This window comes from Lampetra fluviatilis, chromosome 39 (assembly GCF_964198595.1).
Source record: "Lampetra fluviatilis chromosome 39, kcLamFluv1.1, whole genome shotgun sequence".
Taxonomy (NCBI): Eukaryota; Metazoa; Chordata; class Hyperoartia; order Petromyzontiformes; family Petromyzontidae; genus Lampetra; species Lampetra fluviatilis.
In genome coordinates this window covers 5,946,789-5,970,108 of record NC_136313.1, presented here as the reverse complement: position 1 = coordinate 5,970,108, position 23,320 = coordinate 5,946,789, and the positions used below count along the sequence as shown (strand labels likewise).

Here is a 23,320-nt window from a genome sequence, read left to right as displayed (position 1 = left end):
ATATTTTGAAGGCTGTGTCGGCATAATTTCAGACATCTACAACTGTAATCGGGGGCGAGAAGACACAGTCGGGTGAAAAGTACCAGGGGTTAGTAGCGTGGGGTGTGAATGAGGAGGGTGATGAGTTTAGCAGCGCAGGGCAAAAAGGAGGGTGGCGACGTGAAAGTAGTTAATGCACTGCGCTGTCAACCTGGCAACTAGAAGTTTGATTCCTGACCAGAGTTATCATCAGTAGCGAGTGACATTTGAACTGGTCATGGGTGTACTCCTTCACCTACCCACACTGCCAAGCGTGGTGAAGTACGGTGAAACAACCCCCATTTATCAACATGGCATGGGGAGAGCTTTAATTCAGCGGTGGATTGATGAAAGGGCTGGTAAATTATTTAACGCGAAGCACGTTCTATAATTTTCACCAACGTATCGTTGGCAATGCACAACGGCTATATAATTATCGCAATGTACCCCTCATCCAGCAGTGGATTGGCAAACGGGTTGTACGTCTACCTAGTCCACCTCCTTATCAGTCATAGCAGCCTTCCGAAAATAAAATAAATGAAAAAATTAGTTTTTCCATCTTGGCCTCCGCTACACAGTAGTGAGTGAGCAGGCCTTCACGTTCAAGGGTGAATGCTGGCATGTTGATTAGAATCGGCGGATAAGCGGTTTGCAAAAATATTACTCGTTACAGCTAATTCATCATGGGTAAAATTAACGATTAGTCTTAGAAGCACTCGCCTGAAACTCACACTGGACAGAGCCAATATCATTTTGTCGTTCGTTATTTATTTGTATTTTTAACAGTAGCAGCAGATAATAGACCCGCAGTATATGAACATATCGATATGTACGGGGGGGGGGGGGAGGATTTAGACCATCATCAGCAGTGACCTATGGAAAGAGAAACCAAGAGAAGCATAGGAGAAAGAGCAGGGTAGGAGGGTAATGTTTTGACCATACTTCGCCATGCTCGGCATTGCAGGTTGGTGAAGAAGGTGCCCCGGGACCGCTTCAAATGTCACACGCCACTGATGTCAGCCGTGGCAGGGAATTTAACTCGGGTTGCCAACTCCATAAGAGGCAAGGTGCTACCTCCATCTTTCTCCTTCGCACTCCTCCAACATCACACCCTGTACTGCCAAGCCTATTTGAAAGCTGGTGGGCCTGTCGCCCCCTCGGTGTGTAACTCTTATCCTTTTGCACATCCGCAACATCAAATGCACTCTGACTTCTAAGCAACATCTAAAGGTCTGTGTTGGGTCAGGCTTTCGAGCAGCCCTGAGTTTTGCTCCGCGCCTCCTTGAGTTATACTCTTTGGTTCTTTCGGTAAAGTCACGTAGGTGAAAAAATAAAATAAAAGTAAATTAATTAAATCACGACGTTCCGGGCGCAACACAAGCGCCCGTCATCAGGTGGGACAACCACAGCAAGAAAACCAAAGAGTATGGATCCTTGCAGTCACGAAAACTTCAAATCTAGAATGCCTCCTTGAGTTGTTGACTTGTATGCAAAATCTGGCTCTTGATCAACGTCATTATTATTATAATACCGATGGGAGACCGAGTCAAGTCGTCAATGAGTCAATAAAGGGGTGCCCAGGTCCTCCTTTATTTTATTCACCGATCACTGACACAACCATCTCCCCAATAAAGTGATGCACAGGTGAACGCCACTTATTTACGGCCCTATTACCCGCCGACACCCACTAACCTCGGCATCAAAATTACCCTTTTATCCGTGCCACTCTTAATCCTATTATCCGTGATCTTTTATTACGTTATAAATATCTTCAAAAAATCAAGACAACAAAGAGAGGTAACGGTTTAGCACGATCATGCGTGGATTGTGCGTGGATTTCTGTTACACTGGGTCTCACTTTAGTACCCCAGAAGGATGATGGGTTTAGTCAACCCACAATGAGGAATTGAACTTGCAACCTTCCGATTGCGAGCCACTCGCTCTCCCGCTCAGCTACCTTGCCAGTTATATTGTACACAAATAAACATAAACACATACACACAAAGACACAGCTCCCCCATCTAGCCTTAACAGACTGTTGGGGCAAGTGCTGTTCGCGAGCACCTATGAAGGCCGGCACAGCACACGAGGGGGTGGGTGGCCAGCACCACGCTCGACCGCCGTTGTCTCCCCAGCGGCGATGTTTACACATCGCACCAGGTACTCATTTGAGGCCGAGTCGACCTAGGGGAGGCCCAGGACCGGTTCAGATAACCGTCACTGGTGTTGGCCGTGAGCAAGAATCTAACTTGGGTCACCGGTTTCTTAGCGCAGTGCGCTAACCGCTGCACTACCGCTCCCCATAGATATACAAACACACCCACACTAACACACACCCTCAGGGTTCAAGGTGCCGAGGTACGTGCTGGTCATGTGATTGAACTCCTTCCTGCTGTACTGCACGGAGACCACGCTAGCACGTGCATCATACAACACACTTTGCAGCAGTGAGCATTGTTGGTGCTGATCAGTCCTAATAAGCACGAAACCGGTCCGCAGTTTGTCTCTCTCGACATCGCCGGTGCCTGTCAGTCGGTCACATTTGCTCAAATGTATTTTCATGGTGACCCTTTAGACAAGAAGATCACATTCCAATTCTTCAGGAACTGCTGATGGTTTTTTGCATAATGCACAGAGCCTAAGTCCTTTTTTTACGCTCGTTTTTGCGCGTTTGAAACCTGTGGTTTTCCAGACTACACTACTTTATTGACTTTATTTTATATTTTACTTTATTTTGTTATGATTCGGATTTCTCATCATTTACAGACCGGGTTAACATCTGTGTGTGTTGTGGGGGCGGGGGGCATTATGTGGGGAGCGGGATATCGTGCGCCGCTCTACGAACCTGGCGACCTGAGTTCGATTCCTGATCACGGCCAACACCAGTGACGATTATTTGAACCGGTCCTGGGCCTCCCCTAGGTCGACTCGGCCTCAAATGAGTACCTGGTGCGGTGTGTAAACATCACCACATGGGAGATAAAGGCCGCCGGGCGTGGTGTTGGCCACCCACCCCCTCGCCGTGCCGTCCTTCATAGGTGCTCGCTATCAGCACTTTCCCTAACAGTCTGGTAAAGCTATACAGGGGATCTTTATCTTTGGGGGTGGGGGTTAGATTACTAGCGATGCGTATGGACTGCGGACCCTTCCGCCCTCACTGCCGCCTGTCACACTTGCATCCCAAGCACCTTGACTCATTTACAGAGCGCTGCTGATGCACGTTACCACGTCGGGTTAGCGGAGCACACTGACATTTAATCATTAAGTTTTCTTTGCATTGCTGTGAGCGACATCCTTGCGCGTTTGGAAATGGGGGTAGGGGGGGTGGGTGGGTCCTACATTGAAATCGATTGTACGACCAACGTGGTGAAGTATGGTCAAATAAGTCGTCACGCCGCATGATGTGGGGACACCCCTGAAGCGGCTGTGTGTGTCTGTGTGGGGAGCGGTGGTGCAGCGGTTAGCGCGCTGCGCTGTGAACCCGGCGACCCGAGTTCGATTCCCGCTCACGGCCAACACCGGTGACGGTTATCAGAACCGGTCCTGGGCCTCCCCTAGGTCGACTCAGCCTAAAATGAGTACCTGGTGCGCTCTGTAAACATTGCCACTAGGGATACAAAGGCGGCCGGGCGTGGTGTTGGCCACCCACCCCCTCGTGTGCTGTGCCGGCCTTCATAGGTGCTCTTTCCCCTACAGTCTGTTAAGGCTACACGGGGAATCTTTGTTATAACACCTGGTCATGCGTGGAGGTCCCTCGCGCGTAGCTTCCGACACTTGACGAGATCGGTCGTGTTCCTTGCGACTTGGTGTTAGGTGTGCTATGGAATGAACTTTGCTGCCTCTCTCGCGAGACTTGCATTGTCCTTGGCCATCTTGGTGAAGTATGGTCAAACAACCACCATGACCGACTGACATTGCATGGGGGGGGAGGTCTTCATCCTACTGACTCAGGGCTGCTGCCACTGGAGATGATTAACTGTCCCTCCTGTCCTCGTATTTGAGCAGGGGATCCACAAGTGTATTTGAGCCAAAATAATAGCCACCTCAACAAAATACATTAGCAGACAACGTCCCCCATCATATATCTGTCTTTTCCATGGGAGTGCATAATTTGAGCAGCATTGAATCAACGCGAGCAAATCTCCTGGACCGGTTTCCACACATTTATAGTGTCTCATCAGCAGAGTCCAGGCTTGCTTGAATCAATAGTGGCGGACTGCCAGATCTTACTGGCAAGGAGCCTCTCTGTACGACACACGGAGTCCTGATACGAAACCTCAGCTTTGAGTTCAAGGAATAGTGGATGGGTTGGAACGTCCCAGGCTCATCCCGGCTTAGCCGCCACTTTGTTTCACAATAACTCGCGCGCGTCACTAAATGCTGGAACAAATTCGGCCCCAGTTTAGAAATATTTCCCGGTGAGTAATGCCGCTGCGTATGGTTTTCGCGGTCTGGCTGCTGTGCAGCTGCACGCTCGGAAGTGTTTTTTTTTTCGAGGGTGTTATAGCCACTTTGTCCAGCTGTCATTTGTGTACGGCCAGGTCGCTTCTGATCAAATAAGCGAAATAGCTCGGTGGGCTTTACCTGATTAAAATACAAAAAAAATTGTTTAGTTTTTTTTGGATTTTTTTTCAAGTGATTTGTTTACCTTTCCTATACTTTCAACTGCTATCACGTTTTTTTTGACCCCGTGCCCCTACTGGACATCTGTAAAAAATAACTTTATAGCTCATCGGATTCCTCCAGTGTAAATGCATTTTCTGATTCCGATTTTGTTCGGTGCGATGTCTGATGTTTCGCTCGATGTGCCAGGAGCTTCTTCAGGAACCGAATTGCGAGGTTCACCGAGAGAGAGAGAGACAATATCATGGTGATGTCGCTGGAAGCGCGTGACCTGTTTTGTTGGGCCACGAAAGGCGCGGTTAGGGAATTTGAATGTGAGCTCTGTCACTAAACCTTGGGTAAAAAAAAATTATATTCACGCATTCCTCTTGTCAAGGAGCATAAACCATCATCACGCAAAACTCCGGTGGTCATCCTTGTAGCAGCGGCTTTTGGCTGGCCATCGAACAAAGACGGTGGCCACCGCATTGCGTGCTTTAAGACGAGCTTTTGTCGCCGTCTGGAACGCTCTGCCTTCCGATATTTGGAGCCCACTGGAGCCATTCACTTTTTCAAATGATCTAGATTAAAAACTAATTTCCTGACAACTGCTTTTTTTGTTTAGTTCGTTGTCCTTCCCCCCCCACCTCCGATTGGCACGGTTTGTTACGTACGGTGTCAAAGAAGTTCAACGTGACATACATACAACTCGTTAGTTGCTGTTTGACAGAAAGCTCTTATGCGCTGGTTACAAAGTTACTTGCCACTCCAGAGTCTAAAGGAGCATGATGATGTTTTCGGATTGACATTTTTCTCCATAGTCGGCCGACTGAAGGATTCGGCTTGGCGGAGAGTGTATTGTATTCCGCAAATGTTTCTGTTCATTTAAATTGTTAAATATATGTATATGCACCGGGCTTATTGCAGGGGGAGGGCAGCGCGGGAAGATTTGCTGTTGTGCTCTACTTATATAGCCCCTTGCCTGTACTCGTTCACCAGCCTGCACTGGCAGGCATGGCGAAGGGTGGCCAACTAACCCTGACGACCCGCATGGCGTGGAGAGGCCCTCATCCAGCAGTGGATTTGACTAAAGTGCCATACTTGTGTACACTATGGGGCGCAGTGGTGCAGTGGTAAGCACACTGCGCTATTGTCTTGTTCAATTCCCAGCCACGGCTAACGTTAGTGGAAAATCCTTGGGCCCACACCCCTCCTCACTCCTTCGCCAACGCGCCTTGACCAGCTTGGTGAAGTATGTTCAAACACCCCGCTTGTCCCGACGTGGCATGGCCAAGGCCTTTATCCAACGGTCGGCTGAAACGGACTGAAAAAAATTGTTCATTATTTTATTTAGAATTTACCACCAATGACATCATTGCAGCATACGTTTGTTTTATTGTAATCTACCACTGCTATAGTCAGCCGAGTGCCACGTGGTGTTAGGAAACGGTCCCGGAAGATGAAACCACAGAGCCACTTCTAGAGTGGCTTCACTCGGCCTTTGTCCGCCAACACGAGAGAGCGCTGTTGCACGCACTGTAAATAGTGATTTCTCATTTTTCGTAAAACACAGCCCGGTTACCAATCACAGAACCGAGATTTGGTTGTGCAATTAATCTGCCCGAATGTTTATCCGTGTCTTATCCGATGTAGGCATGTCGGGTCGACTGTCACGTGGTGACCATTACCCTGGGAGGCGGGGCGGGTGGGAACATGCTGCCCCCTGCTGTGTGTCAGCGGAGAGTACTTGTAGGGCTCTCGGAGGTAGCTCTGTGGTGTCCGCTTCCTCCGGCTGTCTTCTTTTGAATAGATTATTGGTCTCGGGTGAGATGATGGCAATCTGGATACAGGTTTGACTTGGTGCCTTGGTCACTAAGCTTGGGAAAAAACACATTCATGCGTTTCTCCGTAACTTGTTAGTTGCGGTTGCGACAGAGATCACTTATGCACTGGTTACAAACTTACTTGCCACTCCAGAATTAAGGTATCCGCTTCCTCCGGCTGTCTTCTTTTGAATAGATTATTCGTCTCGTGTGAGATGATGGCAATCTGGATACAGGTTTGACTTGGTGATTTGGTCACTAAGCCTGGGAAAAAAACACATTCGTGCGTTTCTCTGTAACTTGTTAGTTGCCGTTGTGACAGAGATCGCTTATGCACTGGTTACAAATTTACTTTCCACTTCAGAGTTAAGGGAGCATGGTAATATTTTCGGATTGAGGAGTAGTGATCGTCATCTGTTGACAGTCCAGAAGTCTTGTTGGTAATTTCACATTCATATTCTGGGGTCTGGTCTAGTCATGAAACAAGAACTCTTTACTTTACACAATGTGGTTCTCATTTGATCTGCTATTGAGAGATGATGATGATATTATTATTATTAGTCTGGTAAAATCATAGGAATATAATGGCTTGAACTTAATTTAATAAGATTAACATCTTTGACATGTTGACCTTTCACAACGCCAGTCGCTAATGACAATAATAATGTGACATTATGGAGTGTCTCACTCGCTTCAGCATAATAATAAGGTTTTTCCCCTTTTTTTCTGGCAACAAAACTGAAACCTTTTTACGAGGATTCACGTTTGCATTAACCACAATACTTGCAGTCAAAATGCAAACAAAAAACACACTGATAATATATGCATTGTCCTTGAAACTGATTGGTCCACACCAAGGGACGGCTTTCTTTTGAGGGGAAAACCCCTATTATTATATTTTGTTACTGGCAAAGGAGGTCTAATGATGTAGTCGCTTCAGCATCTCAAGACACTGTTGGGCGCAGCCATAATTAACATTAACGGAATACTTCAAGTCAAAATGAATAGTAAGCCAATCATAACAAAACCATGACCTGGGCAGATTTATGGGTGGTGTGAGACACACACACCCCATGCCCAAGCCACCTCAGCCACCCCACACATGGAGCAACGCTGAATGACATCGATGCATTGCAATTTTTGAAAATCAGAATGAAACCACGAGAGAGCTTTTTTTCTTGCCTGTTACAGATGGCATGAAAAATCAATGGCCGTGTGGCTAATTTGTGCCGTTGTTTGGTTATGCCGCACCGTCACCATGAGGTTGTGGATTTGTAATAATAAATAATTGTTATTTCTAATATCCAGGAAAGGCACACTGAAGCCAAGGACTTGGGAGGGTTTTCGGGAGAGTCCTGCCTTTAAATTAAATTTTGCGAAACCGGAGCACTTTTTCTCTTCTTGGTTCTTTTGGTAAAGTCACGTAGAAGGGAAATAATAAAATAATAAAAATAAAACATCATAAAATACAATTGCCACGAGCGCGAGAGGGTGCAACACTCGCCCCTATACAGATGGAAGTGGGTGGAGATTAGTTCACTTGCTGCACTGCCTTTGCTTGTCGAGGCGGCGTATGGCACTTCCTCAACTCCCACAGGAAGGGAGTTTCACAAAAAGATTCAGTATGTAACCCACCAGAATCAGGTTAGAATCAGAATATTTATACTGGACGAATTCCATGAGCTATAAAGCTCTTTTTCAAACCTGACCACCACAGTTGCTGGACTACAGGCATGCGCCACCACAGGCTACAATGTTTTTCCATCATAAGGCGGCTGTTAATGAACAAATGAGGTGATTTTTTGAGTTGTGTCTGTTCATCACTGTCAACAAAGTCCCTTACGGTTTAGTGTCATTTTGACTTTGATAACATGTCACTCACGTACTACGGCTGCCAGTCTTTTTCTATTTTGACAGTTTTGCAATTGTATGCTCTAAATACTGAACGCGTGAAGACATGTGATTTAAATGCACGTTAACACAGGTCTGCATTCATAAGCCGAGTAATTAAGTTTTTTGCCTTATCATCTAACGACCCTTTTAACTTCCTCTTTACAGGATATTTCCGCAAAATGTGAAGGAACGCAACTTGAAACTGACAAAAAAATTATTTGGTACAAGACAACAGAAACTAACAAAGGAATGTGGATTGCGTAGCAGAAATCTCTTTAAGCCAATGTGCCAAACGTGCTCTTGAAGTTTCATCCGCAAACGTGAAGGTTCAGAATGAATTTCGCCAGGACGATCAACTCTTGCTACCCTTGCTGGGATGCTAACCGCACAGTACCACAGTGGAGCCCCGCACGTCCGTAGCCGAAAGGTTTCTTCCAGGATTTTGAATTTCTTGTTCCGGTGACGGTCGTACGTTGGGAAGGAAATACCCGAATTGTCGAGGGCAATGCGGAGGTGCCGACAAGCGCTCGATCAAGACGGAGCCCGCTGGATTTAAATGCGGACTGTACTCCCTGAAATAATGCTGCACAAATAGAGTTTTGCACCGGTCACGAAAACTTTCGAATGACCAACTCTACCGCCATTTTTCCTCCGTCTGGGCAGTTAAACTCTAAAACAATCCAAGAAACAAATATTGCACAAGCAAAACGAACAAACTAACAAACAAAAAGCCGCACGTGCGCACACAGTTGCGTGTTTTCGTGAACAAAACAAATTAACAAAATGAGTGGGCGATTGGAAGATGGCCTGTCGGGCCACGCCAGAACTCGGCGGGAGCCCGCGTTGGGGCCTAACGAAGGCTCGAGGCCCAGTGACGGCTCGAGGGCCTGGGCAGGCCCTTCCGCGGGCGGCGTCGAACCAGGAAACGCTTGCAAACGGTCGCACAGGGGCGCCGTCAAAGTTGCGTTGGTGGGAGGGCTGAGGTCGGGCGAGAAGGAAGCTGGGTTCTGCCCCACGACGGGGACGTCATCGCCGTCGGCCGGCCGGGGCCGCCACTGGTCAGAGGGTGGGCAGCGTGACGCCGATCGGCCGCACACGCTGTGCGTCTACCCCGGGGCGCTCGCCACGGACACGGTGGCCTGGCCCGTGGCGGCGACCCAAGACACGACAGCGGACGCTATCATCGAGGTGCTGACCCGCAAGCTCAGCCTGGATCCGACCAAGCGCTACGTCCTTGCAGAGGTGCCCTGATCTGTTGTTGTTGTTGTGCTGCTACGTCCCCCCCCCCCCGTCCCCCCCCGAACTCTTCCGTTCCCTGCCATCTCTTCGTGTGCGAGTCTGCACTTTTGAGATGTTTGTTACGTTGTGGGTGCGTTACAAACGTAACATGTTGTGTATTTTACCCCCAATTTTTATTCCATTTGTTCTATTTCAAGAACCGTATGTATGAGATATTTCCTCTTTGCTGGTGCTATTTGTTTCTGGCCGCTGGTCCTTTTGGGACTTTGGGCCTTTGCTCAAAAACCATGATAATAATAATATAAATGTTGTTGTGATGTAAGATGAAGCATCCATTCATAATCTGTGTAGAGCCGTGTGTAACGGTGTTTGTTTGACAATTGCCCCACTGAAGTAGATAAGATAGAACTGCTTCTGAAACTCCTTATTAGCGATCACTTTTATCCACATTTTAGGGAGGAGCACTTTTCAACGTGCTTTGCTACAGAGAGAAATGTTTGTTGCACGACGGTCAAATATTGTTCATTCTCAGAGCTGGACTTTAGTCAAACTAAGTGAAAATACAAATGTAATATTATGGGGTTTTTTTGTGCAGTCATTGGTGAGCATCAACTTGCGCAGATTGAGGATGTTGCCTGATCACGGGCGGCTGATACTCTGATTCCAGGATCTCAGTGGTGCCAACTGGAGGCCCTCACGGTGCCCCCCGCCAGCCACTGGAGGCGGTGCTAGGTTCATCGCAATCTAAAATAAACCACTCAAATTGTTGTTGCGTTGTACTCTATATAGGTTTGTGCAGCCTTTTGTGACCCACGGTCAATTGCAAATGTGACTACTAACCTTGGTCTCGTGAGTTCTCACTTGTTTAAACAAATTACACTTAAGACGAAATTAACTTGAAACATTTTCCGCTACATGCAGCAGAATCCGAATCAGGATGTTTATTTATACTGGAGGAATCCGATGAGCTGTAAAGCTCTTTTTCACAGATGGAAAGGGCTTATGTTTAAAGTCTCTCGCCAAAACTACCGCAAACTGATAACATAATAAGGAAAAAAAAGCCGCAGCGTTTACAAAAAATAATTTTTGCAAAAATGCAAACACGTTCCGATAAATAAACTGCGCAAGATGCGCCTGTGAGCTGGGGGAGCAGTGGCACTGCTATGAACCTTAGCCACCTGAGCTCGATTCCTGGTCACAGCTTATGTCCGTTGCAGGTGGAGTCGACCTGGGTTGGTATATCACCTAGGTTGACTCAGCCATAAATGAGTACCTGGCACTCGTGTGCCGCACCGGCCTTAATAGGTGCTCGCTAATGGCAATTTGCCCCTTGAGTATATAAAGCTGTGTGGGGGATCTTTGCTTGTGTGTGGTGCTTTTGAAATTAAGTACGAAACTGAACTTAGTAATCAGCTCCAATATAATTTCCTTTTTGAGAGAGTCCAATTTTTTTTTCTGTGGTTAGGAAAAAAAAAGCACAGTCCGTTCACCACAACTAAACCACGTTTATTGATGATAATGATGATGGCATTTGAGCGTATTAGGAAGGTATGGTTCTCTAAAACCTTCACTACCCTTGCAGCTCACAATTAAACGTACCGATGTGTTTTAAATTGGAGCTCTGCACTTTTGAATCTAGATTGAGAACTCATTTCTTTCCAACTGCTTTTTGTGTTCAGTTTGTTGTCCTTCCCCACGCACCTCCGATTAGCACGGTTGGCTATGTTCAGTGTGAAAGACGTTCAACATACATACAATTCTGTGTTTTTCCCATTTTTTTACACTGACATTATTAAAACTGTGCTAACATGAAGAAACTTATTTTTCGCACTGCAACTAGCAGTGCATCACCCCATGTCCGAGCATGGACGTTGAGAATACACCCCCAGACCCGCTTATGAAGATACGTCAATATCGTATGCAGCATCTGTTTAATCGCACTCGTAGCGCACCTCGCGTTTGCTAGTTTCCCACGCGCCAACGGATGTAATCTTAGCGCTATGTAATAACCTTTGTTAGCTGCGAATTCTCGTTAACACAAAATGATAATTTGCGTCGTCGTGCGGAATATAAGTAACATATTAGCGAGGCAAACAATGTGTCCTTATATTCTTAGGTTTTTTTTCGGTAAAGTCATGTAGGTAAAACATTACAATTAATGAAAATAAAATAAAAATCACGACGTTTCGGAGGCAACACAAGTCTCCGCCATCAGGTGGGACCGTCACTTGATGCAGCAAATCTGGCTGTGACGGTCCCACCTGATGACAGAGACTTGTGTTGCCTCCGAAACGTCGTGATTTTTATTTTATTTTACTTTCATTAATTTTAATGTTTTACCTACGTGACTTTACCGGAAAAAAAACCCAAGAATATGAATCCTTGCAGTCACGAAAGTTTCAAATCTAGAATGTGTCCTTAATTTTTCTATCTCTCCGCGTAAAAAAACGACAAATATTTTTCATAAAACCCATCGGGCCCCACGGCCTCCTGGAAGTACATCATATCGGCAGCATTGATACAGTGCAAGCGACATCTGGACCGGTTTCAACATGCAGTGTCTCATCAGCAGACTCGGGCTTACTTGAATTGCTGCTGGGGAACTGTCAGATGTAATAGCCAAGGGCCCTTTATTTAAGACTAGCAGGTGTACCCGTTCTTCGCACGGAAATTCATAGTTTAGTCCTAGTATATTATATCCATTATTGCGCCACCACTCCCCCCCCCCCCCCCCCAAAATACAAAAGTATATTTTTATACTTTTTGCATTGTGTCCAGTCTGGAAGCTACCCACATGCCAAATTTCAAGTTTGTTGCATGTTGGGAAGTCCGCTAAACATTTCGAACAGATACACATATTGACAAATTTCTCTTTTATATATATAGATATGGGTCCTAGTTCGAAGCAAAAATATATAATCCATAACACATAGTAATCATCGAAGAAAGTTATTCTTAGATTAGTGCTGTATGGAGGCTGTACTAATTAAATGTGGATGTATGTTGAACTTCTTTCACACCGTACGTAGTCAACCATGCGAATCGGAGGTCTCTTATTTTGTTCAGGTATTCTGTAGCTCTGCTGTAAATAATGTTCTACTCAGCTTTCACAACCTTGTGCAACTTCTACTTGACTTCCTCATGAAGAGTGGCTTTCTTGTTTAATCCATCTTCAGTCGACTGACTGGACTTTTCAGAAATGTAAATGGCATTTAACAGTCAGCTAATTGACATGTCCAGTTATTTATATATACTCTTTTGAAATAAACATGCATGCCAAATGCATTGCAACGTTCTCATATCTACACAACATTTGCTGCTTAATTTCGCAGTGCTCGTCGCACATCAATCTAAGCGGAATATTTCAAATCTCAGAGCAGGCTTGCGGTGAGGACTTTTATTCAGCAGTGAATGGATCATGACCGATGTTGACGCTGATGATTTTCAACAGATGGCGAGGCGACACACACACGCGCATGTGTGTGTTTGTGTACTTGTTTTTCTGCGTGGAGCGGCCGTGTAGCGGTTAACACACTGCGCTACGAACCCGGCGACCCGAGTTCGATTCCCACTCACGGCCAACACCAGTGACGATGATCTAATTCGGTCGTGGGCCTCCCCCCTAGGTCGACTCAGTCTGAAATGAGTACGTGGTGCGGTGTATGAACGTCGCCACTGTGGAGAAGAAGGCCACAGTGCCGGCCTCCATAGGCACTACTCCCGAACGACACTTGCCCCCGACACTCCGTTAAAAGGCTATACGGGGGGGGGGGGGACATTTCTCCCGTCGTCTCTCCCGCGTCGCAGGTGCGCGAGTCCGGCGGGGAGGAGTGGATTCTGGACGCGTCGGAGCGCCCCGTGCGTCGCATGATGCTGTGGCCACGCTCCGCCCTCCGCGAGTACGGGCGACGGGGCCCCGGCTCGACGGGACGCTCCCCGACCTCGCCGATGACGTCGCCACCCCTGCTGCTCCCCGCGCAGCAGCCGCCGTCGTCGTCGTCACCGGCGCCGCCGCCATCGCCGCCGACGTATTTTTCGGAGTCGCCGCTGCCGCCCCTTCCGCCGCTTTCGCCGCGCGCGCTCTCGTCGTCCGACTACCGCTTCCTGCTGCGCGAGCAGAACGTGGACGGCTCAATCCAGTACGACAGCACGCACGCGTGGGTGCAGGTGAGCGGGGCGGCGTGCGCGATCGTGCGGGCGGCGGGCGGGGTGGGGGGAGGGCGGGCGCAGTGGCGGCGCTTTCCCCTCGCGCCCAAGAGTTGCCGCGGGTTGCAATTCCCGATTTTCGGTCCCCGTTCCGCGTGGAGTTTGTAGGTACGTACGTTGAACTTTTCTCGCACCCTATGTAGACAACAACCGCGCTTGTTGGAGGTGTGTTCTCCCACCCCCCACCCCCCCACCCTGTTCCGCATGGGTTTCCATCAGGTTATCCGGTTTCCTCTGATAAAAAATACAAAAAAACAGTGGAAATTATTTTGGCCAAAACATCCCAATACTGAAAAACCTACCTGCAAATGACTCAATTTGGATTACACACAGCAGTGACGTTGCCCCCCCCCGCCTGCCAAAACTTGGCTGGCTCTCGCTAAGACTCAGTGAGGATTTCCTGGGCAAACGAGCATAATGCTAATTGGCAGCGTCTACATTACAGCTTGTAAAGTTGCAGTGAATAAAAGTACTTACAGGCAAGGCTTATTTTGATTGACTGAACTGCAATTAATCAACCTGTAAGTGATCTTTATTCGTACTGAAAGTACAGCAAAGTATGAACAGAATACAGTTGTGAAATACAACTACAAACTTGTGAGAAACTTACACAGGTATCCCTCGATTTACGACCGTTCGTTTTTTACGACATCCCGCGCCAACGCAATTGACAAATTGTGGGCGCTTTTCGATAGACGAAATAAAATTTCCGCGTGGACAAAGTTTCACGACGGCACGCGCCACGAAATCGTCAAACAAGAAGCCACCCGGAAGGCTGCGTCATCCATCCGCGAGAGTGTTTCGGTATCCCTGCAGTGACGCCTCCACGTCGCCTTTCCAGTCATTCCAATATTCGCAGATATTTTGGTCAGTTCCATAAAAAGATTAATTATTTTCGTTTCAAATGTATTATTAGTATTCAATCAAGAAAGCTAGCCTACTATGGTCATGTCATTAGAAAAATATGGAACTTGTTTGGAAAAGCAGATTATGCGAGGCACAATACTTGATTCACGTGCCCAAGGAAGACCAAGGATGACACGGATAGATAACATCAAAGCATGGACAAGGCTCACGCTGGAACAGACGATGAGGATAGCAGAAAACAGAAGTCGGTGGCGAAGGATTGCCCTTGGTGCGGCCAACCCTCGGATCGAGGATGGCTGAAGACAAGAAATTTTAATATTTATGTTCTTTATTATTTTTTGTATTCTGAATAGTGATATAGGTGTGTGTATTTTTAGATTGTGAGGACAGTTGGAATGACTGTCGCACGGGAAAAGCCATTCCGATTCAGGAAATGTCGTTTTTGCATGTGTTCTTTTGTAGAATTCATCCCTTTTGGTAAATCGAGGGTTATCTGTGTTTCGATAATCGTCGTATCGGGCAATCGGTATCATATCATACGGTGGAATATGACGCCGCGGCTTGCCGATGTATGTAATGACCACGAGGCACATTAGCGTGTCGCTGTGTCGGTGGTGCTAAAAAATAATACATAAATACAATTCCACGATGCCTCTTGTTTTGACGGGCCCATGAACGTTCAGCCCTGGTCGGGGGGGGGGCGGTCGCCTCGGTAGGCAATACCTGGATGAGGTGCGAGGTTCACGTCGACGGTAGGTCTTGGGCTCCTCGGACACCTCGACCACCAAGGCTCGCTTCTCGATTTGAAATAAACACGTTCCTCGTCGGGCTGCCTGTAAAAAGACTTCCCTTGGCTGAAAAGTCGGCAAAGAACCCCCCACTCGCTGTGAATGTCAGAATCAGAATATTTATTTATACTGGAGGAATCCGATGAGCTATGAAGCTCTTTCACAGACATCTAGTCGGGGTGGGTAAGAACATTACAACAACAAACAATACAAACACATGATAGGAGTGCAAAGAAAGGTAAACAAATCGCCCAAACACAAACAAATATAAACTAAACCATCCCCATCCTACCAGACAAAGCCCACTGAGATATTAACTTATTTTTCATAACCAACCTGACCGCAAATGATAGCTCAACAAAGTGGCCCATCATTTGGACATTTCTAGTTGCAAAATCATCTAAATAGTTTAAAAGTGTGAGCGTGGAGCATCGTGCCACTTGGCCTGAGCCAAATGCCGACCGCTGCTCTGACGAAAAGCCATCCTGGATAACTTCATACGTAGGTTTTCACGGCCAATGCCTTGATTTAAGAATTGGTTTATTTTGGGTGAGGTTGCGTAGGGTGTAATTGCAATGTTTTATGATGCCTTTCACGTGAGAGCCGAGCTTTTGTGAACACCTGATGATGCTGGATGTAATGCCCAGCGAAACGTCGTACAGCATTGTTAAAATGTTGCTTTTCAACATTCTGATTTGCTGAAAAGCCAAATCATTTGCAATATATTTCCACGTCACAGCATGACGGTATTGGTTCCGTCCTGTGGTGGAGGGTTGTAGTATTTTTTTTTTTTACATTATACCCACACAATCTGACCCAAAAGAAACGAATTATGAATCGGTGGGCCTGGAATCGGCCGAGTTGGGTGGTCAAGGTCGGGGTCATTTGAACGTCGGAGTCATACGAGGCAGCATCGACATTGTTGAAACTGATGTCAACCTACGTCACCCGGCTCTACGCGAGCGGTGTCGCGCATGCAGGCCCTGCGGTATCATCGGCGTTTGGGAGTTAAAGCGATCTGCATTGCGGGAGATCGCTCTTTCTCATTCGGACTCGGGGCCCATCAAGCGCGGCACATTTGTGGTGCCACCCCGTATATTATGTTGGCTGTGGCCGCCCATCCCTTCTCATCCCGCCATCGCTTTGCCACATGAAGCAACTTTTGCCGAGGCCTGGATTGTATCGATTGTTATACTAATTACTAAGCCTCAATGTTTTGCGCATTTCCCTCCGGGAGACAAGATTGATCTATTATTCATACCCGAGACGGGTTTCTGAAAATCTTCATTGTCATTTATGGGGGTGAGATGTTTGGGTCCAGGTACACACGCTAATTTGACGCGATAACACAGTGGCAGACTAAGGCTCAGGTTTCAGTGTTATTGCCTGAGCCCTAAAGAGCCAGACTTAGGCTCTTTCACATTGTTAGATTGCATGTCAGCCAGTGTCAAAGGGGTGTCACTGCTGCGAGAAGCCACGTAGTTTATTTGTAAAAAGAGAAATGTCTGTATGTAAAAGGAAACAAAATTCGCTGAAAATGTTTACAATCAAGAGGCGAAAACGGAACTGTGCAGGGAGATGTAGCCTGACAGGCAGGCAGATGATGATGGGATGGACAGCAAGAAGGAAATGGTAGCGAGAGGAAGAACAAAGATTTGTTTTAGAGATGAGATAAAGGGATTGGCAAGAGTGCAAGTGGCCAGGGGGTGAGGATGATTGAGCCAAGTGTCATCGGAAAAGAGGCGCTCATCCTTATTTTAAGAATTTTAGAAATGCTGATAAATTGAGATCAATTGTGTCTGATAATGCCGCTGAGATGTTGGCTCATACACTTGTTTTTTTCTCTCGATTAGACCACTGTAACTCTTTGTTTGCTGGTCTTGGTGTGGTCTTGGATTGTTGATGTTGTTTTGCTGCCTTGGCCAAGCTTGCATTTGGTCTTTACAAATCTGCAGGAATTTATGAAACGAGCGAAAATTAGTCCTTCCATGAATTTTGATTTAAAGCTTTCGTGACTGCAGGGATTCATATTTTTGGTTCTTTCGGTAAAGTCACGTAGAAGGGAAACAATAGGAACCAATAATATAGTACTTCCATACTTGGCAGTTATTTATTTATTTACTCAGGACTTGCTTAACTTTTCTCTATCCTCCTCTTGCATCCTTTATTTTTAGTTCTTGTTGTTCTTCTTGGTTCTTTCGGTAAAGTCACGTAGAAGGGAAATAATAAAATAATAAAAATAATACAAATAAAAAAACAATAAAATTCAATTCTCACGACGTTTCGGCCACAACGCAAGCAGCCGTCCTCAGGTGAAGAACAGGGCTGTCGGAAAGACAGCGTCTGAATGAACACCACCAAGCTTGGCAGCGTATATTTAAAAATTCCTTTGTCAAGGCGCCCTCCTCCTCTAACCCAGCTTAAATATACGCTGCCAAGCTTGGTGGTGTTCATTCAGACGCTGTCTTTCCGACAGCCCTGTTCTTCACCTGAGGACGGCTGCTTGCGTTGTGGCCGAAACGTTGTGAGAATTGTATTTTATTATGTTTTATTTTTATTATTTTATTATTTCCCTTCTACGTGACTTTACCGAAAGAACCAAGAAGACGAATCCCTGCAGTCACGAAAGCTTTAAATCGAAATTTAAAATTATTGTTGTTGTTTTAACTTGCTAATCTCATGCCCCTTCCTGGACATCTGTGAAAAAGGGCTTCATAGCCCATCGGATTTCTCCAGAATGAATACAGATTCTGAATACACTGTCAGTTACGCCTGGTACCAAATTCCGCAGCCGTTGCTTACTTGCACACGTTTAGCTTGCAGCACATTACACTCCGGCGCCTTAAATCGCCGCACTGTCCTTCTGTAAACATTCCGGGTAGATTTTCAATTTCTGCTAACCGCTTAATATGGCCCGACACTGACCATCTTGGGGCTTCGATATATATTCACAGGGCGAACTGTGAAACACCCTATGCTCCGGGTCGCTGCTGATATTATAGCAGATTATATTGCGTTATCCTGCAATGGGCCAAGAGTCGCTGGTTACCGATATAAATATTTGTACTTGGTTATGCATGGCACATGATAGCTTATTTTTAGTTGCATTTTTTGGTCTCCCAAGTTTCGCCCGAGGATGTTGCCTATTGCACGGAAACAAATTGCAGTGAAATTTATTTCTTGAGAAAACTAATTTTAGAACGTGTAGCGGACAAAACGTTATAATGCAGCTTTATGTGTAGCGAACAAAAAGTTACCATGCAGCTTTATTTGTGACGACACGAAAGAGCCCCTTAGAATTTAGCTTCTCCGAACTCAATCTTTTCGAATTATTTTGAAAGTTGTGCAACATCCTTTGTTAAACATTGCAAATCTTTTACTTCTGTTTTTAAAATCACTTGCTCGTCCGTTAAAGTCTTACAGTCAATAAATCATGACTCATTGCGTTTAGATGAGAGTATTTTGCTGCTATAAATCTCCACATGATAAGCCACTTCGTTGAGCTATCATTTGTGGCCAGGTTGCTTCTGAAAAAGAAGCTAATATCTCAGGGAGCTTTACCTGGTAAGATAAACATAGTTTTGTTGTTTTTCTATATCGTTTTTAAAAGTGATTTTGTTAACCTTTACCATACTGTGCACTTCAATTGTGTTTTTTTTTATTTTGTGAATTTTTGGGACTTTCTGACATCGTGCCCCGACTGGACATGTGTAAAAAAAAAGCTTTAAAGCTCCTCGGATTCCTCCAGTATAAATAAATATTCTGATTCTGATTCCTTTATACACTAAACACTGCGGGCCCTAACGCCTGACTTTCTCACCCTCCCCTCTTGCCTCGACGGTCCAACCCAGTGAGTTTACCCTAAACGGTTAGGGTATCTAGGTAAGAAAATGCGGCTGACACGGGCTATGAAGCAAAAACAAATATTGCGGCCACGGATAGATTATGTGTTTAAAAGAGGAAAATACGTGAAAAGCAATGCTGAAGCGGGCGCGTGCTATTTATTGGTCGAGTTTCGATTCAGGATTTAATTCAAGGATCAATTATTGTTTAGCTTGTTTGTGCCGTCATTTGCATTGTCTGTCTTCAGCTTAAAGCAAATTACACCGAGTGCACCCAATCCGATCAGATCCAAAATGCTAAGCAGAGTTGGATGGGCGATCATCAGCTGAGAAGCAATGCAGCTACATCCATTGTTGTACTCTATTGTGCGCTCTCATCTGGGCTCCACTCGACTTCACCAACCCCACACTGACCGGTTTAGTGAAGGAGGGTCAAACAACTCCCACGATCCGCACAACGCGTGGAGGGCCTGCGTAACGAGTGGGCCGTACACGCGTTTGTAAAAATGTATTCTTGCACGCACACGCAAACACACAATTCAATGCTTGTATTGTGAGCATAACAATCAATCTTCAGTCGATGAACAGGTAAAGGATCCGTTAGTTTCCTTTAGATGTGCAAAACATCTGCACATGTTCGCGTGGGTAGGTGACACGGCCGAGCGAGAGAGCGTTCGTCGCTTGTTGTGGAGGGGCACGGTTCAAGTTGGGCAGGCAGCCCTGGTCAATACTGTGGGTGCGTCAACCATGAAATTCGTTCCACAATGTGTACGTTACACCTCTGTGGGTCGCGGGTTGTCCGACACAACTTTGATGCTGCGTTCATGAGAAGAAGAAAAAAACAAAAGATTTTAAAGTCACATGACTTCCTTCGTCAAATAACATGTATCATAATGTAATGGACGTCAAGACTGCTCTACTGTCCCACTTAATTGTAACTTTAGAGTCTTTTTTTATTGTTCACGTAGCTTCAAACTTGTGCCTAACAGCCTGCAACACAGCCTTAAGTATGTGTCTGCAAGACAAAATAAATACATAAATATGACTTAATAGTTTGTCAAAAGGTAATTTTATATCTTTCGATACTTAAACGTCCAAAAACAAGAGATAGCCACAAGGTCATCCGGTGAACCCGTGCCCTCGGCCATGTGGCCCTGCTAGCGGAGGAAACCTCGCGCTCGCCTTGTCGTTACTGGACATAATAAATCATAATCTTTTCACCGAGAGGAGGCATGATTTCGGTAAACGCACGGTGACTCACCTCCCTCCTTTCCCGCAGAGGGCGAGGAAGGAGCGGCAGATGGTGGCGCGCGGGTTCCTGCCGCAGCGCTACCAGGACGGCGACCTCGACGACCTGTGCTGCCTGCCGGAGCTCAGCGAGGCGGCCATCCTGAGCGCGTTGCGGGCTCGCTACGGCCGGGGACGCATCTACACTTACGCGGGCAGCATCCTCGTGGCCATCAACCCCTTCCGCTTCCTGCCCATCTACAACCCGCGCTTCGTGCAGGTGCGTGTGCCGCCCCTCGCCGCAGACGAACCGCTGCCTATCTCTAAAATCCATCTGGATAAGGGTAAAATGATCTGTCGCGCCCCCACCCCCCTCCCTCACCAAATACGTCTTCGTTTTAGAAACGACGCAGGCATGCTGCCGTGGTGTGACACAAAACACAAAAGCAAATATACCCCGTATAGCCTTAACCGACTGTTGGGGCAAGTACTGTTAGCGAGCACTTATGAAGGCCGGCACGACGTACAAGGTGGGGGGGCAACACCACGCCCGGCTGCCTTTGTCTCTCCAGCGGCAACACACCGCACCAGGGACTCATTTGAGGCTGAGTCTACCTAGGAGCGGCCCATGACCAGTTCAGATAATCGTCACTGGTGTTGGCCATGAGCGGGAATTGACCTCGGGTCGCCGGGTTCGAAGCACAGTGCACTAACCGCTACACCACCGCACACCACGTCCAGCACACTCGACTTCAAATCCAGAGCGGGAATCTATCCAAATTAAGTACAAATCGAAATGCAATGTGTTGGTATTTTTTTGGTAGATATCGGTGACCAGCCATGCTGCTGTGGTATCATGATTAGCCCACTGGTGTTCGGAGGTCTCTGGTTTGGCCTCAGTGATCCATGTTTCATAACACAAGCCCTCGCTACCCCCCCCCACTGCCTCTGTCCCAGAGGTCGCAAACGGGTTTTGATTCCTTACCCGTACCCGGCCGCACCAGGGTCGCAAGCAGGTACCCGTACCCGTACCCTACCCGATACCCGGCTACCCCTTCCCGGCCGGGTAACAGGTAGGGTACGGGTACGGGTACCCGATTGCGACCTCTGGGATGAAGCCATGTTGCAGGCGCGGGTGGGTTGATTCTAGGAACTTGAATTGTGAGAAGAGACAAGACGTTGGGAAATGAGTGACAAACAGTTACTCACCAGTGACTCACGGCCTACCCGTACCCGTACCCGGCCGCACCAGGGTCGCATACGGGTACCCGTACCCGGCCGGGTACGGGTAGCCGGGTATCGGGTAGGGTACGGGTATCAGGTACCCGATTGCCACCTCTGCCTCTGTCCACCTAGCAGCGTAAATGTATTCGTCGTAATCGATCGACAAGTCGGGGTGTGGTGGATTAAAGTATTGTTGCTGCCACCTCTCCTGAAACCTCTGGCTTGCATGGAAGGATGGCAAAAATACCCTTGAGAGCGGGAGGCTCTCTTTTGCGCTCCCTCGAGTGGGAGGCCCTTCCGTCTGCAGTGGCATGAGCAAGACGTTTCATGGCTGCACCTTTACCTTTAGCCTGTTATGCTAGTTAAAATAATACATCTGTGTTGGTGGTCCGGAGCCGGTTGGTGGAAATTCCACATTCCTACGCCGGGTTCCAGCAAAGTCTTTAAGAGCGCTGCCACCTTAGACCGACTACCAGCAGAGTAGCGCTCGTTCTCCCGACTGCTGTGGGGTAATTTAGAGGGTCTGCATCTCTTTTACCGCCTCTGCCCCGCAAACGCTCCGGCTGAAACCCGACCCGGACGTCGCAGCTGTACGACGGGCGGCGGCTGGGGGAACTGGAGCCGCACATCTTCGCGGTGGCGGACGCGGCGTACCACGCGATGCTGCGCGAGAGGGTCCACCAGTGCCTCGTCATCTCCGGGGAGAGCGGCTCGGGCAAGACGCAGAGCACCAACTTCCTGATCCACCACCTGACGGCGTTGAGCCAGCGCGGCTACACGAGCGGGGTCGAGCGGACCATCCTGGGAGCCGGGCCCGTCCTCGAGGTGGGTCGGCGGCGGTCGTCTTGTGCTGGAACGTCGTTCTCGGGGGGGTGGGGGTGGGGGGCTGCCGTGGGCGGGCGGCGAGATGTTAACTCCCTCGCCTGGTATGCAGGGAGGTCGTGGGTACGATCCCGACCCTGGTTCCTGTGTATTTGGAGTTTGCTTATCTCTTTCTGGGTTCACCTGGTTTTTTCCTCCACATTTACAGAAATGCGTTTCGAGTGTTTGCCTGCTGGAAATTTCCAGATGAGAAGCCCACTTCTTTGAGCCGTCATTTGTGGCCAGGTGACTTCTGAAAAAGAGATAATAGCTCTGTGGGCTTCACCTGGTAAATAACATTGTTTAGTTTAGTTTCTGAATAATTTTATCCATTATTATGATTTTTTATGATTATTTTGGTTATAAAAACATCTTTATAGGATTATGGGAATATAGGTTACAGCGAAATTGGATTATTACGGATAGGCGAAACTTGTACTCTCGTGGAAGTGCATAACCCCAATAATCCCTACCTCAAGCCAGCCTAGCAACGTTCTGGAAAATATTGAGTGAAAAATTAAGCCCTGCCGGTAATCCAGCCCACAACACCACTGCCACTACAACTGCATTTATCATCCCTGCATACTGATGTATGACACTTGCATGATGGACTTTTTTTCATGGCTGTTCGTTGATATGGCGCTGCTTAAAATCTCAGCCCTAATGCCATGGACTTCCCCTCGTATCCGCACGTCCAGAGAGTTTCACAATTCACAGAGCACCAGCGACA

At 47.2% G+C, this 23,320-nt stretch overlaps 1 protein-coding gene across 2 annotated transcripts in view; it reads left to right on the top strand.

Annotated features, from left to right (window-relative positions):
* LOC144945904 (unconventional myosin-IXb-like) overlaps positions 1-23,320 on the top strand; it is an 88,403-nt gene that overhangs the window by 6,993 nt on the left and 58,090 nt on the right. The window contains exons 2-6 of one of the 2 annotated variants that reach the window (XM_078874537.1): positions 983-1,085; positions 8,502-9,578; positions 13,383-13,742; positions 20,558-20,785; positions 22,318-22,554. In XM_078874537.1, the coding sequence (XP_078730663.1) occupies positions 9,120-9,578; positions 13,383-13,742; positions 20,558-20,785; positions 22,318-22,554 (1,284 nt within the window). In that variant the 5' untranslated portion in view covers positions 983-1,085; positions 8,502-9,119. The remainder of the gene's footprint in view (positions 1-982; positions 1,086-8,501; positions 9,579-13,382; positions 13,743-20,557; positions 20,786-22,317; positions 22,555-23,320) is intronic. The other variant, XM_078874536.1, reaches the window with a different exon arrangement.